This window comes from Micrasema longulum, unplaced genomic scaffold (assembly GCF_059751315.1).
Source record: "Micrasema longulum isolate JH-2025_06_02 unplaced genomic scaffold, ASM5975131v1 h1tg001106l, whole genome shotgun sequence".
Lineage (NCBI taxonomy): Eukaryota > Metazoa > Arthropoda > Insecta > Trichoptera > Brachycentridae > Micrasema > Micrasema longulum.
In genome coordinates, this window is record NW_028278294.1 from 49161 (window position 1) to 71081 (window position 21921).

Genomic DNA, 21921 nt, shown 5'->3' on the forward strand with positions numbered 1-21921 from the left:
AAAGTCTGTTATTTACGGCAAACTGAAAACTGCCACAAAATTCAAACATTTCTGCATTAACAATATTTTGAATTTATCTAGTTTGTCAGCCCCCTAGGGAGCGTTTTATATTAACATATTACAGCAGACATTAAAAACATTTTAGAGAAGGAAATATATAAGTCTAGGCATCTACAGGGCTTATGACCTGTCCGGGGCTGGTTTCAGTTTTAGGTTCAGTGCTGCAGAGCAGCGTTTATTTTATAATTAAAAAATACATACAAGAATTTGTTACCCACTAAGTCTAAAGACTTTTCGGTGGGACACATTTTTTTTTTTTTTTATGACAGGTTTATATTACATTTATTTTATTTATATTTATCAAATTTATTTATAAACAAGCACTAGCAAGTATCTAGAAGATATTTCTTTAGTTATTTTTTTTTCATTTGAAGATCTTTCTTGGTTTAAGTGGCCACTTTACACACTCTGTAACATTCACCATTCTGCCTATATTTGAACATCTATATTCTTTCAATTCTTCCATCTGTTGATGTTTGCGAAGAGCTGAAACCTTTATTTATGAGGGCGAGATTTATCTGATTGAATTATTTCACCTACATACAACTAGGCAAGGCCTGAAAATATTTTTAAATTTCTATACTCCTTGGACCAAGTCAAAGATTTATCAAGAATATTTTGAGTTTGCCCAAATTTTTGTAGACAATGACCGAGGAAAATAGAAACACTTCCAATGACTTCGAGTTTCTAGGGCTGGATCTCTTGTCAATGTCAAAAAGAGTGTAGGGGGGATGCCATGGCTAAACTGAGCTACTGTAAGATTATTTCTCTATACCTTTATTTTATTTTTATTTATTAAGGAAAAACAACAGTTGTTATATAATAATACAAAATATAAAAAATAGTACATATATCCAGTTAAAGTTTTTCACAAATATAATGAGAGAACATGTTACACAGGAAAGAGAAAAATAATATATTATATAAGACATGAGAAAAAAAAGAGCTCGTAAGAAGGTTAACGGATGAGGAAATAGAGTGGAGGAGTGGAGGAGAGGGATTTTCACAATATAGTTGACCAATTCAAAATTTTGATATTATAGTAAAATAAACTTATTACACACTGACAGATGTTTCATTTTACAGTGTTTCAAAAAGCTTTTTTTTGAAGTCACAAAATTTTGTATTAAAAATATCTAAATGGGGACAAAGTAAATTAAATTTGGAGCAGCTACGATAAATAAACGAGTTTTGAACATAATTTTTTGGGGCAATGAATTATAAAAAAAATAACTTGTCGTGTTGACTTTACGGGACAATTGATTGAAATACGCTCTAAGAGATTTGGACTATCGATAAAATTGTTAAAAAATTTTGAAGAGGAAAGACAGATCAGAAATGCTTGTTATTTTTATTTTTTTATTTTTTTATTTTATTTATTTATTTACACTCTTTATCAAAATACAATTCCATATTCACTTTGCCCAGCTAACAAGGGTACATACCCCGTTCCAAGCTAGGCAATTACATTTTAATATATTATAATACTTAACAAATTAATATAGAGCACAGACAAACAAAATATAAACTTATTCGGATACACATTTTGATTCATATACATACAGACATACACATATATACACACATGTATATATAAATATACACATATATACACATGTACATGCACACACACGTACATACACCCATGCGCATACACATACATACATTCATAAAAACATAGACAATTTATTTATGCGAAACTTCATGGTTGTCATCTATAAATATATATTTTTTAAATTATTCTTTATTTTTTATATTTTATTTTTGACATCCAGTAAGGTTCTCCAATCCGTGGCATGCATCAACTTTTCTGACTCCCTACGACCAATGTCATGAAAGAGCGAGGTCAACACCTTCCGTAACTTGACAACACTCCCGTCTTTCCACGATTCTGGCAAAAGGTTATGGACCTTTTTGCCTACGTTATAGTGTTGTCTCGATGCCAGAACAGTGTTGACCCCTTCACTTAGTATCAGATCCCTATTAGAGTATCTTGTATTATGGTTGTGGTTGACGCTTGGGTAAATGTCTCTCTTTATGTGTGTAACCACTACCGTTCTCAATATATACTGTTGAATAATATTCAGTACTCTGAATTCTTTGAAGAGCAAGTCACTTGGATAGCGAAATGTTTTTTTTAAGATGACTCGGATTAAAGATTTCTGTGCAATTGCTACAGGTTCAAGGGCGGTTTTTGTGCAAGCTCCCCAACCAATTAGACCGTAAGTCAACACAGAATTTTTATTTGCTCTTGTTTATCGTCCATATTTTCTGTCTTTAGCTTTAGTATTATTTTCTATATTTATAAATTATTTTTTGATCAAATAAGATGGATTTAAACTGCGGAAATTGGCTAAGGCCGTTAGTAAATAAATATAGGCAGACTGGTGAATGTTACAATATGTAAAATGGTCACTTAAACCAGCCAATGACAGGTCATAAGCCCTGTGGATGCCTAGACTTATATATTCCCTTCTCTAAAATGTTCTGCATCTCTACTGTAATATGTTAATTAATACATTATAAATTTAAACATAATTTACATGTATTACGAAAAAAATATTTGTTATCTAACACATTTAAACAGCTCGGTAATTCATAAAAAAATAAATATATATCATATCAAATCTACTCATAACACTAGATATTATGTTTTAATAAAAAATACACCCAATTGGCGCCTTTTTTGTTAATTTGAAAAACCTTGGCAAGTTAAGTCTTCAGATATATTATATTTTGTACATACTTATTTTCTGCTTTATAACTCCTAACCAAGTTACTGCACATACCTCATACCAAAATATTAATAAATAAAAAAATTCGGGATAATTTTTATAGTGCATTTTTTGTGAAAATTACCTCAAGGTAAACATCACCTCAAGAAAACCAAATTCATTTTATATTTTATATTATATGCAAGAATCGGACAGCATTTACTGATACTTTGGTGTACATTGGAGAAATATTTTCATAAATAACGGCAGATATTATCCACCTGCTTTCCAAAAGTTTTCACATCTCAAAACAATAAATTCACGCCTACGCTTTCGACTTGACCTTGGTTTCCAGACATAATGTAAATATTATATTGTACACATAATGTATAATGTTTTAAGCTCACATCGAGCCATTCACTACTGCAGGACTGTACTTAAATAAAAATGCATACATGAGTTCGATCCCCGCCTAAATTAACATTTCGATATTGGTACCTATTCGTATATAGACTTTACTTCTTTATATTTAGCAGGCACTGCACATATAGGAACAGAAACCGATAGCATCCCATACGAATTATCTGCGATAATTCAACATACCACTAATTTATTTATCATCTAAAGTATTTCTTGACATAGCAAGTGCAATTTTAACAGATTTTATAGGAAATTTCACCGACTCTAAGTACATGTAAAAATTTCAAATTTAAACCTGGACACCAGTGACTCGATTATGAAAGCTATCTTCATCTGTATGTATCGAGACGGTATTTTTAACTTCTGTACTATCTGTATCTTACCTCGGTATGTTCTACCTACTTGTCATATCGACATCATATGATCGAAACAAGCAAACAATGAATGACCGCAAACAATTAGTCCGCGTTCCTTACGTCATTAACATTTAAAGTAGTTCTCATTTATATTTTAAATAGGCTTCTGTGATAGAAAGTGCTCACTTTAAAGCGATTATAAACTCCAATAAATCCCAATTCAAACAAAAAAAGCTCGCTTGAACATGATTTTTAAAAGACTTTTGACACTTGCCAAGACGATATGCTTAAAGATCGTCTGTATTTATCTACCGAGCGACTACAAAGCCGGCTTCTTTAACGTCTCGATACGTACATTCCGGAAGATAGTAAAACAGACGGAAAAAATAGAATAACTCAATTTGTTTTTTACATTGGTAACATTTTACGGCTAGATGCTTTTGTATGTTAATAGGGCAGCATCTAGCTAGTCTAGCCACCGCATCTAGCCACTCGTTTCCGAAACTGACAGTTATGTCAGAATATAATTCGACTTAAAAATTTACTTATTTCTCTCTCATATTTTTAAAGGGCTTTTAAGAAAAAAAATGCCAACCTCAAAAAGATTAAAAATTTAAATAAATTGCTCGGAGGAACAAAATTTTTGACACTGTTGATGCGTAGATAAACGTATCGAGGGGTTCTAGACCCATCGGTATAAACCGATGTACTTGCATCTTCACCTATGACGTCATACTGAAGCTATGTCATTTTACAGCGTAGATATGTGTACCGTGACGTACGCTTCCCCTTGATTCATATCGATGTACCTACCCAAAACTTGATGGTGGAGGGTCGGTAGTCTATTTTTGTAATCACTAGAGCGAATTTACCTTCAACTGTACCGTCAATGTGAAGATATGACGTCTTTATCTTCCCATCATAATCGAGGCCCTGGGCTGCGATCACAAACGCTATCTTCATCGGTATAAAGTAACATTAATATTTATGTACAAAAATATATATATTTAAATGAAAATTTAAAGTATCTTCGTCGGTAACCTGCAATTGAACATGTTTAGAAAAAAAATTGTGAACATATTCCATATTATAAAATATAACAGAAAACTTAAGTTTACTTCGTATATAAAATTGAAGATAAATATTAACTGCCCATTATAATTCGGGCCCAGATACAATTAAAATGCTTTTGCAAATACTTTTCAGTGGGACATGTTTTTTAAACAGGTTTGTTTTACACACACACATAATAGTATGTATTATACAACACTTAACAATTAACATTTCCTTTACAGTACTTTCTGTGGTAAGTATTTTTCTGATCTTTTTAATGTTTTATCTTCCGAGTAAATAACCGTTGTCTGGAGATTATTAAACAATCTTAAAATAATGCAATTTTATGTTCGTTCTCCGAAATACTTTGTAATTCGGGGAATGACCAGGGAACTCTTAGTTTTCAATTTAATGTTGTGAGTTTGGGTAAGTTTGAGTAACTCTCTATTTATATTCTGGATCGACAAAGTGATCAACAAGCAACAGGCAGGACGTTACAGAATTTAAAATATAAATTTGAATTTACAATTATTATTATTATTATTATTAGAATCAAGAAAGGGGTGCTGCGTTGGTTTGGACATGTAGAGCGAATGGACAGCGAAATAACGGCTGTAAAGATCTACGATGCGAATGTTGATGGATGCAGAAAACTAAAATTACCGAGAAAGACACGGCAAGATCAAGTACATCAAATACTTGAAGATGGACATGACAAAAGTAGGAGTAATAGGCATGCGTGTATGAGAAGACGTATAAATGTAGAGGAAGCGAGGTCTGTATGCAAAGACAGAGTGATTTGACGTTTTATCCTCTGCCTACCCCTAACGGAGAAACGGCGTGATGGTTTGTTCGTTTGTATAATTTACATAGCGCCTTTTTTGTGAAAATCATCTCAAGGGCGCAGTACAATAAATATCCCAACACGTTTTGCAGCTACATAGCACATGGGCGGTTAGGATTCTAGTTTCTTATCTCCAATTATGATATACATATTACAATTATTATATATAGGAGCTAGATTGCAGCACGTCTTGCAGCTACAAAGCGCATGGACAGTAATAAGTCTAACCCCCATGTATTTATTTTTTAAAATTTTATTTGACCATGATGTTTAAGGTTTAAGTGATATTTTAAAAAACGAAATAAAAAACAAATTTATAAAAATAGAAGTTAGATTACAACAAGTCTTGCAGCTACTAAGCGCGTGGACAGTTGGAATTCTAGATCCTATTTACTTAATTCAGATATTTGATAGTTAATAAAATTTAACTATTGAAGCTAGATTACTAATAGTCTTGCAGCTACAAAGTGCATAGACGAATGAAATTCTAGCAACTTAAAATTATCAATAAATTTACAAAAATAAACATTGAGGATAATAGTAAATTTCTTAAGTGTTCATGCTAAAAAGCGAATATGAAATATAGGAGCTAGATTACTTTAAAAAAAAAAATATTAAGAAAACATACATAATAAGTATTAAAAACAATGATTTTCTAACATAAAAAGACCCATTAAGTTTTCATAAATTATGCAAAAGATTTAAACATTAAGTGTCAAAAAAAATAAACAAATAAGAAACTCAAGTGAGAAAATAATAATTGATATCATTTGCGTTTTCCATGGAGGTTATCATTGGTAATGAATTAAAATACCGAATACACACCCCGAGCCATCCATGCACACACACATGAACACACATATACATTACATAGCATAGACCACTCAAGATGTACATTCAGCAACTATCCCAAATAACGTGCAGTTAAAAATGTCCACATCAATACAGTCCATTATAAGTTCTACAGGTACGTCTAATGAATGAATTCGAAGTATAATTGTTTTTACAAGTTAGTATATGAAAAGGGGAATTTAATATGGTATACCGAAGAGGACAACGGAAATCAATATTTGGTAAAAGATACGGCGAGTCTACCATATTATTTAGAATTTTGAAAAGAAAAGTTAAATCACATGTAAGACGCATTTTTTGGAGTCATTCTATATAAAAAATAATCGAAGATGCGCCGTAATAATTTTCAATGTTACCAAAACGATATTCCAGGGTCCTTATAAATTTCTTTTGAATGCTCTCGATTTAATTAATATATCCATTGTACTGAGGAGACCATACTAATGGAGCGAATTCGAGTTGACTACGCATATAAGTATAGTAAAGAAGTTTGAGTGTATCTGGAGATGAGAATGGCTTAGAGATTTCTAAGATAAACCCTAGAAGTCCATACGCCTTATCCACTATTGTATTAATGTGATCTCTAAATAAAAGCTTATCATCCATTAGTACACCCAAATCTCTCGCTTTTATTGAACGATTGGCAATTTTCCCAGATAGTTTGTAGTCAAATAGTATACTTTTTTTCTCTCGAGTAAATGATATGACAAGACATTTATCAGAATTCAATAATAACTGATTGTCCTAGCAATACCGACAGATTCTATCTAAATCAGATTGAAGAACTACGCAATCATTTATTGAAGACACAATTTTAAATACTTTATTGTCATCAGCGTATAGCAAAATATTTGAGTTTTGAATGCATAAACTTATATCATTGATAAAAAATAATAAAAAATAAGGGTTTAAGATGCGAACCTTGAGGGACACCTGATGTAATTGGTTTAAAGGATGAATTAAATCCTTTGAGTCAATGAGTACTGATTGACTGTGGTTACTAATGTACGAACATATCCAACCAATATTCCAAAGCTTGCGAAGTAAGACCGAATAACTTATTTTATCGAAAGCCTTTGAATAATCCGTATATAAAATGTCTACCTGAAAACCTGCATCCATTGCATTCAAAACAATATCGGTAAATTCACAAAGATTTGATTCAACTGACTGTTTCTTATGGAATCCATGTTGATTGGGAGTAATATGTGGTTTTATAACATCGAACTGTTGATCAGTTACTATATTTTCAAGAATTTTACTAAAAATGGGAAGAAGTTAAATAGTTTGATAATTTCCTATAACACTGTTATTTCCTTTTTTATGCACAGGTGTAACGTTTGCTTTTTTCCATATTTCAGGAAACGTGCCTTCCTTTATTGATAATTGAAAAAGAAAAGTAAGAGGACATGCAAGATGTTTAATACATTTAGAAATAAAAAAAGGGTGTATGCCATCAAACCCAGCACCTTTGCTGACTTTAAGTTTTTTGAGATATTTTGTTACCATTGACTCAGTTATTTCTATATCATTAAGATCAATTGAACTAATTTCATCGGCAGAAACACTATAACTAGATGCATTAGTTTCCAAAAATTGAGAATAAAAATATTCCGCAAAAGCATTACAAATATTCTGACCGCCAATTACCAAATTATCTTTGTAGGACATTTGAAGAGGCACATCACACCCAGTTCGTTTGGACTTGACAAAAGACCCGAAAAAATAGGTTCTCGGTTAATGTTATATTCAGCTGTTGAGATAAAATGTAGGTAACATTCCTTATCCATGCATTTTTGTTTTTCCCTTGGCAAAGAAAAAGTATAATAATCAGACGCTTGTGAGTACTTTTTCCATTTTTTTCTGAAATTAACTTAATTAGCGGTCGAGCGTACCATGGAGGATATCGGCAATTATTATTTGTGAGATGCTTGGGAACAAAATTGTTTATGGCACCATTTAGAACCGCACGTCTTGCAGCTACAGAGCGCATGGACAGTGAGAAATCTAGCCCCTATTTATATTCAGTGAATATTACTAAGGGTGTAACAATCCAGCTCAAAATTTCTGAATGTATTTTTTACATTTTTGCCGAACGTTTATATGAGGTTTAATATTTTTACCATTTTGTATGTTATTTATTTATGAATAAACGTATGTTTACTTTAAGTTACATTGTTCTCAATAAATTAGCACTGTTATAATAATTGATTATGACAGGTAGTGTTCCATATGATTAAATTTGGGCACTTCCGAATTACAAATAAAAAGATTCTTAAACTTATCTAAATTTTTATGGTCTTATAGTTTGAATATGACTATTTTTCAAATGTTTTAGTTTGGAATAAAGCGTCCATAATAACTGTCTAACACAATGCTATCAAAGAAATAGTTTCAATTATTTGCCTTTTGTTATTTTTTTTATTTAAACACATTCATTTATTTATTTTATGTATCTTATTTATCCTATTGATCCATTTTTATCCTATTTATCATGTCTATCCTATTTATTTTATTTATTTTATTAATTTAATTTTTTTTTAATTTTTAATTATTTATATTATGTACACAAAACAGAAAAGTACTGAGTTTTGAGGTGGTTTAGGTGTGCAGTGGTTTGACTGAGTGAGGAATGAAGTAATAAGAGAACGGACGCAGCAAACTCCGGTGACAACTGTCACAAAGCGGGGGCGATGCGGTTGGCTAGGCCATATACTGCGGGTGCATCTTGAGAGCCTTAACCATTGCTTGCCTATTTACAAAGCATCGGGTTCTTGACGTCCTTTTGCTGACTGATCGTCGGCAGTTTACATCGGAACTTCGCGACGAGAACCTGACTTGGGAGGACGCACAAAAACTGGCAGCCGATAGAGATGCAAGGAGGCTCTTTGTGGATACCATATGCTCCAACTAAGGAGCGGACAAGGCACGATGATGAAGATAATGTACGTATTAAATCAGCTCGTTTATAACTTTTTCAATATCAACTCACGATATAAGTAAATTGCGGCAAAAATGTTAAAAAGGAATCTACATCGAAAAAAAGACATTTGAATAAAGAAAATATTACAATTTAATAAAGGCATTCCTATTTTTGTAGTATAGTTATGGCATAATATTCTTTACAAGTTATTTACAATTTGCTTTTTAATTCTAACATTTTTCTTCTATCTATATTTTTCTTCCATGCAAAGTTTCACTTTTCATTTTGCATTGCAGCATGCTTTTTTGTTTCTACATGTATACAATAAAAATGTTGTTTATTTTAAAATTATTACTTACAATGTTTGTACTTACCTGTATATTTTTTGGGCGTATTGTAAAATTCAATAAATAAATAAATAATAATAATTAACGAGACAACAGGGTGAATTACAACAGCTACATGGTAACAAACAAAAAATTTACAAATTGCTAAATTTTGGATATGGTTTGTAGTTTGTACATAATTAAGGGACAAACAACGAAAGCGAGTAGCATTTTGCTCCTTTGAATTTTCCTTTGAAGGCTCACAGCTCACAGTATGTCATGTTACCTCATTAAATAATCATTTATCTATATTATACGATAAATAGTGAGGTATGTGCCGCACAAAGAAGCGTCGGCTGTTGGTGGTTTGAGATGTGGGATATTGCGTGGAAAGGGACAGTCGCAAGATGGTGCGAGCAAATGATCCGTCCATTATGAGTAGACGTTAAGCATGTCGCTGCTTAAATTCAAAAGGGATACAAACCAAAACGTGACTTTTTTCAGCAGAGCCAATTAGTGATTTAACAATATTTTTTGCTATTTTCAAATATTTATACTTTTAATCTCATTAGATGCGTTTTTTAATACATTACCTATCTAATTATGGAGTTTTGTGCTAACTTTCACCCAGAAACACAAAAAACAAATGACAGTTTTGCTTTGAAGTAAGCCACCAAACGCAAAATGCCAAAAGGGCTGTTGTGCGATTTGTTGAAAAATTGAATTGAATTGTTTAAAATCCATGGGAGTCTTTTTCTTGTAGAAAAATTTAACCAATTTGAATTTCGTTTTTGCAATAAAACGAAATTTTGGGGTTTTCGGTTTATGGCCTTTTTGAAATTTAAGCAGCGATGTGTGGATATTGTCAAATCGCCCAACGGCACAATCTTCGCTTTATCTCGTTGGGATATGATGTGTTGAAAGATTTTTCCGATTTGAGATTAATTAATGACAGTTATTTAATCAACAATGAATATACTCGGCAGCCTCTGTAGTGGAGTGGTTAAGACGCTTGACTCACGCACCGAAGGTTCCGGGTTCGATTTCGGTGAGAAAATAAGAATTAAATATGTGATTTTTCTCTAGTCCGGATGTTCTGGGCTGTAATTGGGTCTCTATGGCGCAATGAAATATTCTGAGTTTGTCCAAATGTTTGAAAACAAAGACTAGGCTTCACACTCTGGGAAGTTATAAAGATCAACATATTACAACAGAGACGGAGAACTTTGTAGAGAAAGAAAAATGGAAGTATGGCTATTTACAGGGCTTGCGACCTGACATTGGCTGGTTTAAGTGGCCACTTTACACACTATGTAACATTGACCATTTGGATTCACCTAGCAGTTGTTTAAAAAAAATACAAGTTAAACTTTACAAGCGTTGCCATAAGCTCCAAAGCTCCAAAGTTGCGTCGCCGTCGCGAGGGTGAAGAAAATATTCCATCGACTTGACGATTTCACACGTGCTTGAGGCCCAGGTGACGGAGATGTGCGAAGGTCGACGGAAGGTCACAAGGTCGGCGAGCCGAAACTATTCTAAATGTAAAGCTATTTTATCGCCTCTGGGTCATTTACCTGAGATTAACCAATAAACTTCTGAAATGCGGAAACTGATAAAAACGAGAAGATATTGGTAGTTTAAACATTAATTGCGAAATATGTAACTTATTTTATATTAGTAAAGGTAAATCATGTCGGCCTCAAGGTGTAATGGTCAGCGCGTTTGCCTACCATGCAAGAGGTCTCGGGTTCGATTCCCGACATGGTTGAAATGAAATATTTATTTAAAGGGTTTTTTCACACTAGAATATTTCATAGTCCATGGACTGGTACCTGAAGCGTAAGACTGATCATCTTACCTACATGTAACTAAAATGATCAAGATACGCTGCGATTGATGTACCAATGCAGTACCCTATGCACTATTAGGCGCGGAAAGGGAATGATGATGGTGAAATCACCTTACATTAATGTGCCAGATGAAAGAGATACTCTTCATTTGGTGTAACAATGCAGTGCCCTATACACCATGAGTGCGGTTAAGGGTATGATGATATAATCCATATCTCCGAGATCGACAGCTGCCCATGCGACGATGAAACTCCTCAAGATGTCCCTCACCTGTTGATGCATTGCCCCTTTTTCAGCTTTCAAAGACAACAGCTGGAGGCGCGATACAGAAGCCAGGGTGAAGATTTTTGCGACATCCCATCGGTGATAGGTAATAAAGAACTCACACGAGAGGTAGTATCATACATGATCAATATAGTGCAGGCAATTGGCAAAATAAACCAAAGTAGGGAACAAAACGCCAAACACTCTTCTAGTGGAACGGAAGGCCGGTTGACTACTGTCAACAGGCCGGCTTCTCCTGAAGAGTTTTAAGTGGTTTCCTCTCCACATGAGCAAATGCTGAGAAGTACCTGATTGGCTCACATTAGAATATCCTTCCTAATTCCAACAGTTTAGCTAAAATAATGTAATATAATAGCAGAAAGATCCTCTTTTTGAAATATAAACCTTGTATAAATAATGCAAGGTAAAAAAGAATGCAACTCGCATATAAAAAAAGAAGGGTATTATGATGATGATAAAAGACGGCATTTTATTTTATACGTGATGAAGGATTTTTGTAAAGCAGATAAATATTTTAATTTTTTCAATAAAAAGAAAAACTTGCGTTACGATTTACCCAAATATTTCAATTTTCGAGGTCATTTTCAACGAGTTGTAAATAACTCACTTCATATTAGAAAATGGGAATCAAGTTGGGGTAGAGTGGTGTTAGAACCTCTGATCCGTGACATTAGCCACATGACCACAACTAGATCCTTAGCAACAAAAAATCATGTGAATATGTAATTTTTTTTCCTTTTTAAATTAGATTGCTCTTTTTTAAAGGGGATTTTTTATATCCGGAAAAAAATCCTCATGTTCATAATATAGATAGTAAATAAGAGATTAAATAGATGAAAAATTGAGTTTTTTTGAAATAGTACTTTTTTGTTAAACATAAAAGGTGCTTTTAAAATCTTTGTAATCGTTCGCGAACATTGTTTATACTGTTGGTTGGATTATACGTTCATATGTTCGTTCACAACATTCAAATGGGAAATAATATTGTAAAACAAAATGGAATCAGATTATACACGACACCTCGCCGTGCATACAGTTGAACTGTAGATAGGAGGTGGCTTGGAGCTGCTATTTGACCGGCTATCGGGTGATAGCTTTCTTCAGGCTTCAGTTTTCTTCTTCAGAAGGGCAGGCGGCGACATCAGAGGCGGAGAGGGCGTAGATATAATAAAAACGCAGTCTTGGTTATACACTATACACACTTTATTCAATAAAAATACAGAGGTTCTATCAAGTAATTTTTTTTTTTTATTTTTTATATATGAAGTTGCATTATTCAATACCTTGCTTGCAATGTACAAGGTTAATATACACTTCAAAGCGACAGCCATTAACTTGTTTACTTAAAAATATTTACTTTACTGAAAAACTTTATTTCGTCACTTTATAAAAGGATCAGTAAGATGTCTCGGCTGTGACCTGTTTCAAGAGGTAAGGACAGAAAACTCGTCAGAAGAAGGCGGACCGTTGCCATTCGTCAACAGATCCTCCGATCCACCTGAACAGTGTTCGGCATTTGGTGTCCTGCTATCATTGATACCTTTTATTGCCTTCACTATATCTGTCATGTATAATGATACCTCTCTTGACAAGTCCCTGTGACTAATCACTACATGCACGTCGTGTAAATCCTCATTTAGACTTCTGCATCGCGCCTCCAGTTGCATTCTCTGCAGACTAAAAAAGGGGCAATGCATCAATAGATGGGAGACATCTTGGAGAGTAACATCATCGCATGGGCAAGTGTTGATCTCAGATATTTTGAATCTGTGTAAATAACTCATAAATCCGCCATGTCCTGTCAGGATTTGTGTGAGTTCGTATCCTGCACGCTGCAGTTTCCTAAATTCAAAAGCATGGTAAATAGATGGAAAAAACATTTTTGTTACCTTTCCTGTGGGTTCTGCTAAATAGCGATCATTCCAGAGCTGTAAAGTTCTGCTTCTTATTTTTCTCTTAGCAAAACTTATTGGGAAGTCAGCAAAATCAGGAACTGTTTTTTTTAATGTTGCTTCCCGAGCCTTTTCGTCAGCTCTTTCATTGCCAATTATTCCGCAGTGTCCTCGAATCCAGCCAATGTACACATTTTGCGATCGATTTTTTAATATCTGGATATCAGTTCGTATACTCATGACCATTGGGTTCACCGAATTACGATCCGCAATCGCGTGAATACATGATTTACAGTCTGTCAAAATCGTTATATGTTTCCATCTATTAGGCGGTTTTTTTAAAGCGTAAGCTATAGATTCTCTAATAGCGTATATTTCAGCCTGAAATACTGAGCAAAAGTGATCGAGTTTAAACTTCCTGGCAGGCAGTTCTCTTACGCCATCGTAGGGTACAAATGCTGCACCTACTTTGCCATTTAAAAGACTGCCATCAGTGAAGATCCTCAATTCGTTCTCTTTCATGTCAGGCAGCGTTTGGTCATTGAATCCATAGTCTATCTGGTATCGCTCCGCGATACTACACTATCAAGTAATTTGTACCGTGCCGCAGTCGGGCACGGTACGAGACAGCATACATAAGCCGCAAGGGAGAGCGAGAAGGGGTCGGACTTTCCCGGCTTACGCCGTAGCACGCTCTCCTATTGGCTGGACAATTTCAGATATTGTTTTTACACGTATGCTTATAAGATAAAATAACTCCCTCGAGATGAGTTTTACATGTAAAGGGAGTATGTAGGCCTCTTCCCCGTATCTTATTTAATGTAGAAATGATACAGGGAAAGGTCCTACATACTGAGAAAAAGGGTGACATGAGTTTTAGAGGATTTGACAGGGTCTGATTCCCCGCAATCTGATACAAATATGTGGCTAGGGTCTCGATATCCTAACTTCTGCCCCTGCGAGTGACATAATTAACCGTCTTTATTTTAGGGGCAGCTAGTTAGATTACAAATCGAGACTCCTAGCCGAAAATAAACATAAAAACATGATATACAAATATTAACCTAAAAACACTGGCACCGCACACTCTCGTCCGAGCGCCATTCGTCGCCCTAGCGGCCACTCGGGAAGCTTCAGTCGTGGCCGGGGGTTCGACCGTCTCTCCGCGGTCATTCCGTCCATTTTCCCCGTGCAGCTACCATCTCCGCCTGGGCGCCCGCAAAAGGGCCGCTCGGCTTGGTGTCGGTGCCTAACGTTTGGCGCTCGTTCGCCGCGTCACAGGCCGTGTTGTACGTTGTATTATCGCACGCGCGGCGATGTCCGATACACTCCCCCCGGTGTCGCGCAGTCGGCACCTGCTGGTCCCGCATCGGGCCTCGCCGCCGCGTGGCGCTGTCTTCCGGGCGCTGTCATCAGTGGGGCGTAGCAGGACCGCGATCTTGACCGTGGGTCTTGTGTACTCGCCCGTGGAGGTCCGCACCCTGACGGCTCGCACCTGGCCGTCCTTCCCGGGCATGGTTCCCGTGACGACTCCCCGTGGCCATTGGTTCCGTGGCATCGCGGGATCGGTGATCACTACCACGTCTCCAACTTGCAGGGGAGTGGCCGCGATGCGCCATTTCTGACGTCCGCCCAGGCCTGGCAGGTACTCGCGCATCCATCGGCGCCAGAAAGCATCCGCCATCTTCTGGGCCATGCGCCATTGTTTGCGCAAACACACGTTCTCCGGCGCTTCGCTGTAATCCGCGAGGCAAGGCATGCCCCCGGATGACCCAATTAAAAAGTGATTCGGAGTTAAAGGAGCTCCGTCACGAGGGTCTACTGTCACGTGCGTCAGCGGACGGCTGTTGACCGAGAATTCAGCCTCGGCTAGCGCCGTCCGTAACGTCTCTTCTCTAGGCGCTTGCTCTCTCAGTATAGCAAACAGCGCCCTCTTAATGGAACGAACTAATCGTTCCCATGCCCCTCCCATGTGCGGGGATGAAGGAGGGATAAACTTCCACTCAATCTTCATAGTGCTCATTTCATCTAGCACTTTCTTGTCCTCGGCTACGTCTCGGAAGGCAGCGGCCATCTCTTTATCGGCCCCGCGAAAATTTGTCCCGTTGTCAGAGTACAAGACAGACGGGTGTCCTCTTCTGGCGGCCATCCGCCGGATGGCTTGGATCGTCGAGTCGGTGCTCAGTGACGTCACCAACTCAATGTGTACGGCCCTGGTTGTGAGACACGTAAACAAGGCCCCGTACCTCTTCTCTTTGCGCCGTCCCATGGTCACGTGTAGCGGTCCAAACAGATCCACTCCGCAATGCGTGAAGGCGCGCATGTGATGTGCCAATCTCGCCGGCGGAAGACGTCCCATCAAAGGCGGTTGCGGTCGCGCACGATCGTTCTTACACTTCTGGCAGTTAGCTTCAATCCATCGAAGCTTTGTGCGTATTCTCATCACGTAGAAATCTTGACGCACATCTGCCATAGTCCTCTCAGTGCTTCCGTGATAGCACATCTCATGCCGGTGTCTCAGCATCAGTTGTACGTACAGCTGCGCGGCGTCTAATATTATCGGGAATCCAATATTTTCCCGTACGCCGCTGGCCGCGTATAACCGCGTTCCCATCCTCACCAGTCCGGTGTCGTCTAGCCGGGGCGTGAGGGCATGCAGGCGGCTGCCTCTGGGTAGCGACTCCCCCCGCTTTAGGGCTGTTATGTCGCTGCCAAAGGCGTCGTTTTGCGTTCGCCTGATCCACAATCGCTCAGCGGCTATACACTCCTTTGCGGTTAGGTATTTTCCCACGCATTCTGGGGCGGCACGGCGGCATCGATTCACAAACCGCAGGCACCATGCCGTGGCACGTATAAGCCGTCTCCACGAGCTAAACCGTGCGGCGTCTGGCAGCGCCGCTTGTAACGCGGTGACTATGCGTTCGGCGCGCTTTGCTTCCATGACGGCGATGTCGGGCTGCAGGCCGCGTCCCTTGTGATGCGGCCATTCGCCCTCCTCCCCAGTCAGGAAGGCCGGTCCCCCGAACCAGGCTCCCTGAGGTGTAAGATCAGGCGCGTTGAGGTCCCTGGTGGCAGCATCCGCGGGATTCATCTTAGTCGGAACCCACCGCCACTCTTTCGGGTGAGATAACTCATCTATCTCCCCGAGGCGATGGGCCACGAACGGCGAGAACGCACGGCTGTCGTTTCGTACCCAGCACAGTACTGTCGCCGAGTCCGTCCAATAGACTGTCCTCCCCACAGTGACGTCACTCTCCCGCTTGATGGTGTCTGCCAGTCTCACGGCCATTAGCGCCGCTTGCAGCTCCAGTCGAGGTATTGATAGAGCTCGCAAGGGGCTAACTTTAACTTTACTGCCCACGAACCGTACATGTCTATTACGGTCCGTCTTTTCCACAAAATACGCTACTGCGCACCCCGCCAGTTCGGAGGCATCGCAGAATACGTGTAGTTCCACCCGACTGGTGCGATTTTCTATACACCGCCGGGGTATAGAGCTCTCTGTGCGCTCCACACAGGCTCTCCATTCGGCCCATTTTTCTTGATGGGTCGGCAGGATGACGTCATCCCATCCTATTCCCGATCGCCATACTGCTTGTAATAATATTTTCGGGCGTACCGTAACACACCCTAGAAAACCGAGCGGATCGAATATGCTCATTACCGCGCTCAGTAATTGTCTTTTAGTGGGCCACTCATGTGCGCTTAACGCTATTGTCTTATTAAATTGAAACACAAATCGATCACTGACTGGGTCCCATTTAACACCGAGTACTCGCTCCAAGTACTCACTACCGTTCACTATTATCTCGCGAGCGTCCGTGGCGCGCAAATTATCCGCGGTGGTACGTAGCACTTCACCGTCATTTGAGGACCAATTCGTCAATTGGAATCCTCCCCGTCTTAATATTTCACTTGTTTGATCTCTTAACTGAATAGCTTGTTCCGTAGTATCCACCGCGGCAAGATAATCGTCCATATAAAAATTGTTTTCCACTGCGCGCGCCGCCTCCGGAAATTCACTCGCGTTTACACAGGCTAACTTATTTTTCACATATTGCGCACTTGTCGGTGAGCACGCGGCGCCAAAGGTCATCGAGGTCATCACCATTGTTTTAATCTCGGCGTCGGGTCGCTCCCTCCACAAAAACATCTGAGCTCCTTGATCGGCGGGGCGGATTTTTATCCGTAGAAACATATCTTTTATGTCCGCCGCAAGCGCTATGCGGCCTTCTCTGAAGCGTAATATGTTACCCCATAGCGAGGTCAGCATGTCAGGGCCGGTGAGTAGTTTGTCGTTCAACGAAACTCCACGGCATCGGCTGGCCGCGTCGAAGACGACTCGCAGCTTTCCCGGCTTGTTCACATTTACTACGCCGAAATGGGCTAAGTACCACTTCCGCGGGAAACGAGCGATCTCTATCGGCGTAACTTCCCGGGCGTAATCCTTCTCGATGTACTCCTTAATTTTCGCGCAATATGCCGCCTTGTAGCTCGGGTCCTTGGCCATCTTGTTCTCGACAGATTTCAGTCTGTTTACTGCGCACTGTCGATTGTCCGGTAACCATATGTTGTCTTCTTTCCATAGAAGACCCGTCTCCCACTGACCGGTTGGCGTTGGTCTGGTGGTTTTCTGTAGAATTTCCATAGCGCGCGTGTCTGTGCTGTTAACACGTGGCCTAGGTTTGACGCCCATAGCGTCCACCGCGTAATTGAGGCGCATTAACTCGTCCATGCGATCCTCTACGCTAGCACTCGTCAGTGTGAGTGTTTTGCTGGCTTTGTTCTGCTTATGATTCACGCATCCGTGCGTGATCCATCCCAGCGACGTCAGAGAGCGTAAATATCTCCCTTTCTCGTTGACTTTCCTAGTCACGATTAAATGAGCGTTGTCCTGCCCAATTAATATTTTCGGTAGCACTTCTTTCATACCGTTTCCCTCCGGAATGCACTGGCGCGGGAGATTTAGACTCGTCATTGTGTTCCCGACGAGCGGGTATCCATTCCCACTTGGCCCACGAATAGTCACTGTGACGCGTCGCGACGCCTTATCCTCGGAACACATATCACTCGCACCATGAATCGTTATCCCGCGCACTCGTCCGGGCGCACCGACACTGTCCGCCAGTTCGGAGTCTATTAAAGTCACATTGGAGCCCTCGTCTAACAGGGCGTAAACGTCGGCACCGTCATTGGGGCCGGTCACGTTCACTTTTATCACTTTGAGCAATACCGGTTGAACTTTTTCGCAGGTGCTCATCACTACATTATCGCGGCCTTCTCGTCGCTGTCCATGTAGTGTCCTATGATGCGTATAGCGACACTCTTCTATACCGCACTTCTTAGCCGCCGGGCATTTACCGGCTAAATGTTTATGCCTCAGACACGAGAAACATAAACCCTTTTCGCGAACAATTTCCCATCGGCCCGCTACCGATTTCGCTAAAAACTCGCGACACTTTTCACTTTTGTGCGGGCGATTGCACACTCCGCACTCGTCCCTTGTCTCGGTTGGCGCGGACACTGTATACACATTGTTCTTTGTTTTCTTTTTGGGAAAAAACGACCCCGCGTCCATTCCACCGGCGCTCATTGACGTCTGAGCGATCTCGCTAAGCCAGCAAGAAAATTCCTTCACGGTGGCGCGTTCGTCTCTGTCCCTCGGTAAGGTGTACCACCACAGAGCCCGCATCGCTAGCGGGATCTTGGCCACCATCTCGTTCAGTAGCTGCGGTGATGATAGGCAGCTCGAGTTCCTTGTCCGCTCCAGAGTGGCGACCATGTTCCTCAGGGCCACGGATAACTCAACTATCCCGGTTGAGTTGGGGCTCTCCACTATGGCGGGTAGGCGGCGCGCTTTCTCCAGCATGTGCGCCGTCACAATCTCCTCGTGGCCGAACTGCAGTTCCAGGGTTTCCATGATGAGGTCCGTATTCTGAGGATCCACCATCAGGGAGGAAACCGCCTCCTTGGCGGCCCCTTTCAGCGCACGTTGTAGTCGGAGCAGGTTTTCCGGCGTCGTCAGCCGGCAGACTTCCGTAGACCTCGTATATTGGGCCTTGAAGGCAGGCCATTCCAGTGGGTCTCCTTCGAAGGCGGGCAATTCCTTTGCCGTAGATTGGCGCGCCAACAGCGCCTCCATTTTTCCATCGTCGCCATCGTGTGATCGTGGGCTCCCCGTTGATCCTCCACGTAGCGCGGTGGCCATCTCGGTGATCGCCGCAGCCATCTGCGCGATCGGGTCCGAAGAGCGGCGTACCCAGTCTCCGGTTTGTCTCTCTGCCACCCCAGCTCGTCCGCTGGGGCCCGCATCTGCCCTAGGAGATTCCATTGGGGGTCCAGGTGCGGTCGGTGTCTTCTCAGAGCGCCTCAGGGCGGCGCGCAGTTTCGCAACTTCAGCCTGCAGAAGTTCGACGGTGTCCTCCTCGGAAACCTCCTGTGACGACGCCTCGGTACCCGTCACCGTGGATACGACGTCGGCAGGGGGGGTGACATCAGAGGTTTTCTCGGCGGAGCCTTTTCCAGAGCGAAGTGAAGGCGTCATCTTCCACTGGGATGTGGCGTCCGTATAGCAGCTCCGATCCGGCTCGAAGGACCACAACTATATACACGACACCTCGCCGTGCATACAGTTGAACTGTAGATAGGAGGTGGCTTGGAGCTGCTATTTGACCGGCTATCGGGTGATAGCTTTCTTCAGGCTTCAGTTTTCTTCTTCAGAAGGGCAGGCGGCGACATCAGAGGCGGAGAGGGCGTAGATATAATAAAAACGCAGTCTTGGTTATACACTATACACACTTTATTCAATAAAAATACAGAGGTTCTATCAAGTAATTTGTACCGTGCCGCAGTCGGGCACGGTACGAGACAGCATACATAAGCCGCAAGGGAGAGCGAGAAGGGGTCGGACTTTCCCGGCTTACGCCGTAGCACGCTCTCCTATTGGCTGGACAATTTCAGATATTGTTTTTACACGTATGCTTATAAGATAAAATAACTCCCTCGAGATGAGTTTTACATGTAAAGGGAGTATGTAGGCCTCTTCCCCGTATCTTATTTAATGTAGAAATGATACAGGGAAAGGTCCTACATACTGAGAAAAAGGGTGACATGAGTTTTAGAGGATTTGACAGGGTCTGATTCCCCGCAATCTGATACAAATATGTGGCTAGGGTCTCGATATCCTAACTTCTGCCCCTGCGAGTGACATAATTAACCGTCTTTATTTTAGGGGCAGCTAGTTAGATTACAAATCGAGACTCCTAGCCGAAAATAAACATAAAAACATGATATACAAATATTAACCTAAAAACACTGGCACCGCACACTCTCGTCCGAGCGCCATTCGTCGCCCTAGCGGCCACTCGGGAAGCTTCAGTCGTGGCCGGGGGTTCGACCGTCTCTCCGCGGTCATTCCGTCCATTTTCCCCGTGCAGCTACCATCTCCGCCTGGGCGCCCGCAAAAGGGCCGCTCGGCTTGGTGTCGGTGCCTAACGTTTGGCGCTCGTTCGCCGCGTCACAGGCCGTGTTGTACGTTGTATTATCGCACGCGCGGCGATGTCCGATACACAGATCATAAAAAAAATCTGTTGATTTTTTTATACAATTTATAGGAAGAAGACGAGTAGAAGAGTACAAGGGGTTGCAGGTTACAGAATTTTAAAATAATACAGTTTTAAACTTATAATATAAGAAATCAAATACTGATTTGAGTCTACTGAACAAAATAAGTTTAAATTTGGAGTTCTACAAAATAAACACCAAATCCATCAATAATGCCGTTTTATACTTTTTTTATTTCTTTCTGACATATTAATACATATCGACTGCTCCAAGGAACACAGGAGTAAGTTTAATTTTGTGGTACCTAATGAACAGAATTCCCAAACAATAAATTTGTTAAATGATGAAAAATATTGACATATACCAGGGCCCCGATTACAATGGGATGGTATAAAGGTATTTTATAACAGAGTTATTTTCAATAATCTATTAAGTAAAATCGAATTTTCTGCACAATAATATGTGGTTTATGTGTACAAAAATTTAGAGGAACTTCGTCGTTAACTTCGTCAAAAATTAGATTTTATTTCATAGACAATTTGCAAACAACTCTGTTTACTTCCTGTTGTAATTGTCCGAAAGGATTTACGACTTTCTAAAATAATAAAATGTCCACAAAACAGTTTATTTTATAAAATGGTTTAAATATTACAATGCAGTTCTAAAAAAGCTTAAAAACTACAATAAAAAAATAATAGAAATAAACACAGTAACTTTTACGAAAAAATAAATTGGAAAATAAAAACCACAGAATATTATGAAAATTCCAACATTGATGAGCCT

At 39.9% G+C, this 21921-nt stretch overlaps 2 protein-coding genes across 2 annotated transcripts in view; both read right to left on the reverse strand.

Moving 5' to 3' along the window:
* The window catches only part of LOC148277014 (uncharacterized), a 168764-nt gene that overhangs the window by 47073 nt on the left and 99770 nt on the right, over positions 1-21921 (reverse strand). The gene's annotated exons all lie outside the window — the stretch shown is intronic.
* Positions 12530-20233, reverse strand: LOC148277016 (uncharacterized). The gene is made up of 2 exons (XM_088233448.1): positions 14157-20233; positions 12530-12910 (listed from the first exon to the last, which is right to left on the reverse strand). The coding sequence occupies exon 1, from the start codon at positions 20117-20119 to the stop codon at positions 14825-14827; it is 5295 nt and encodes a 1764-aa protein (XP_088089574.1). The 5' UTR covers positions 20120-20233; the 3' UTR covers positions 12530-12910; positions 14157-14824.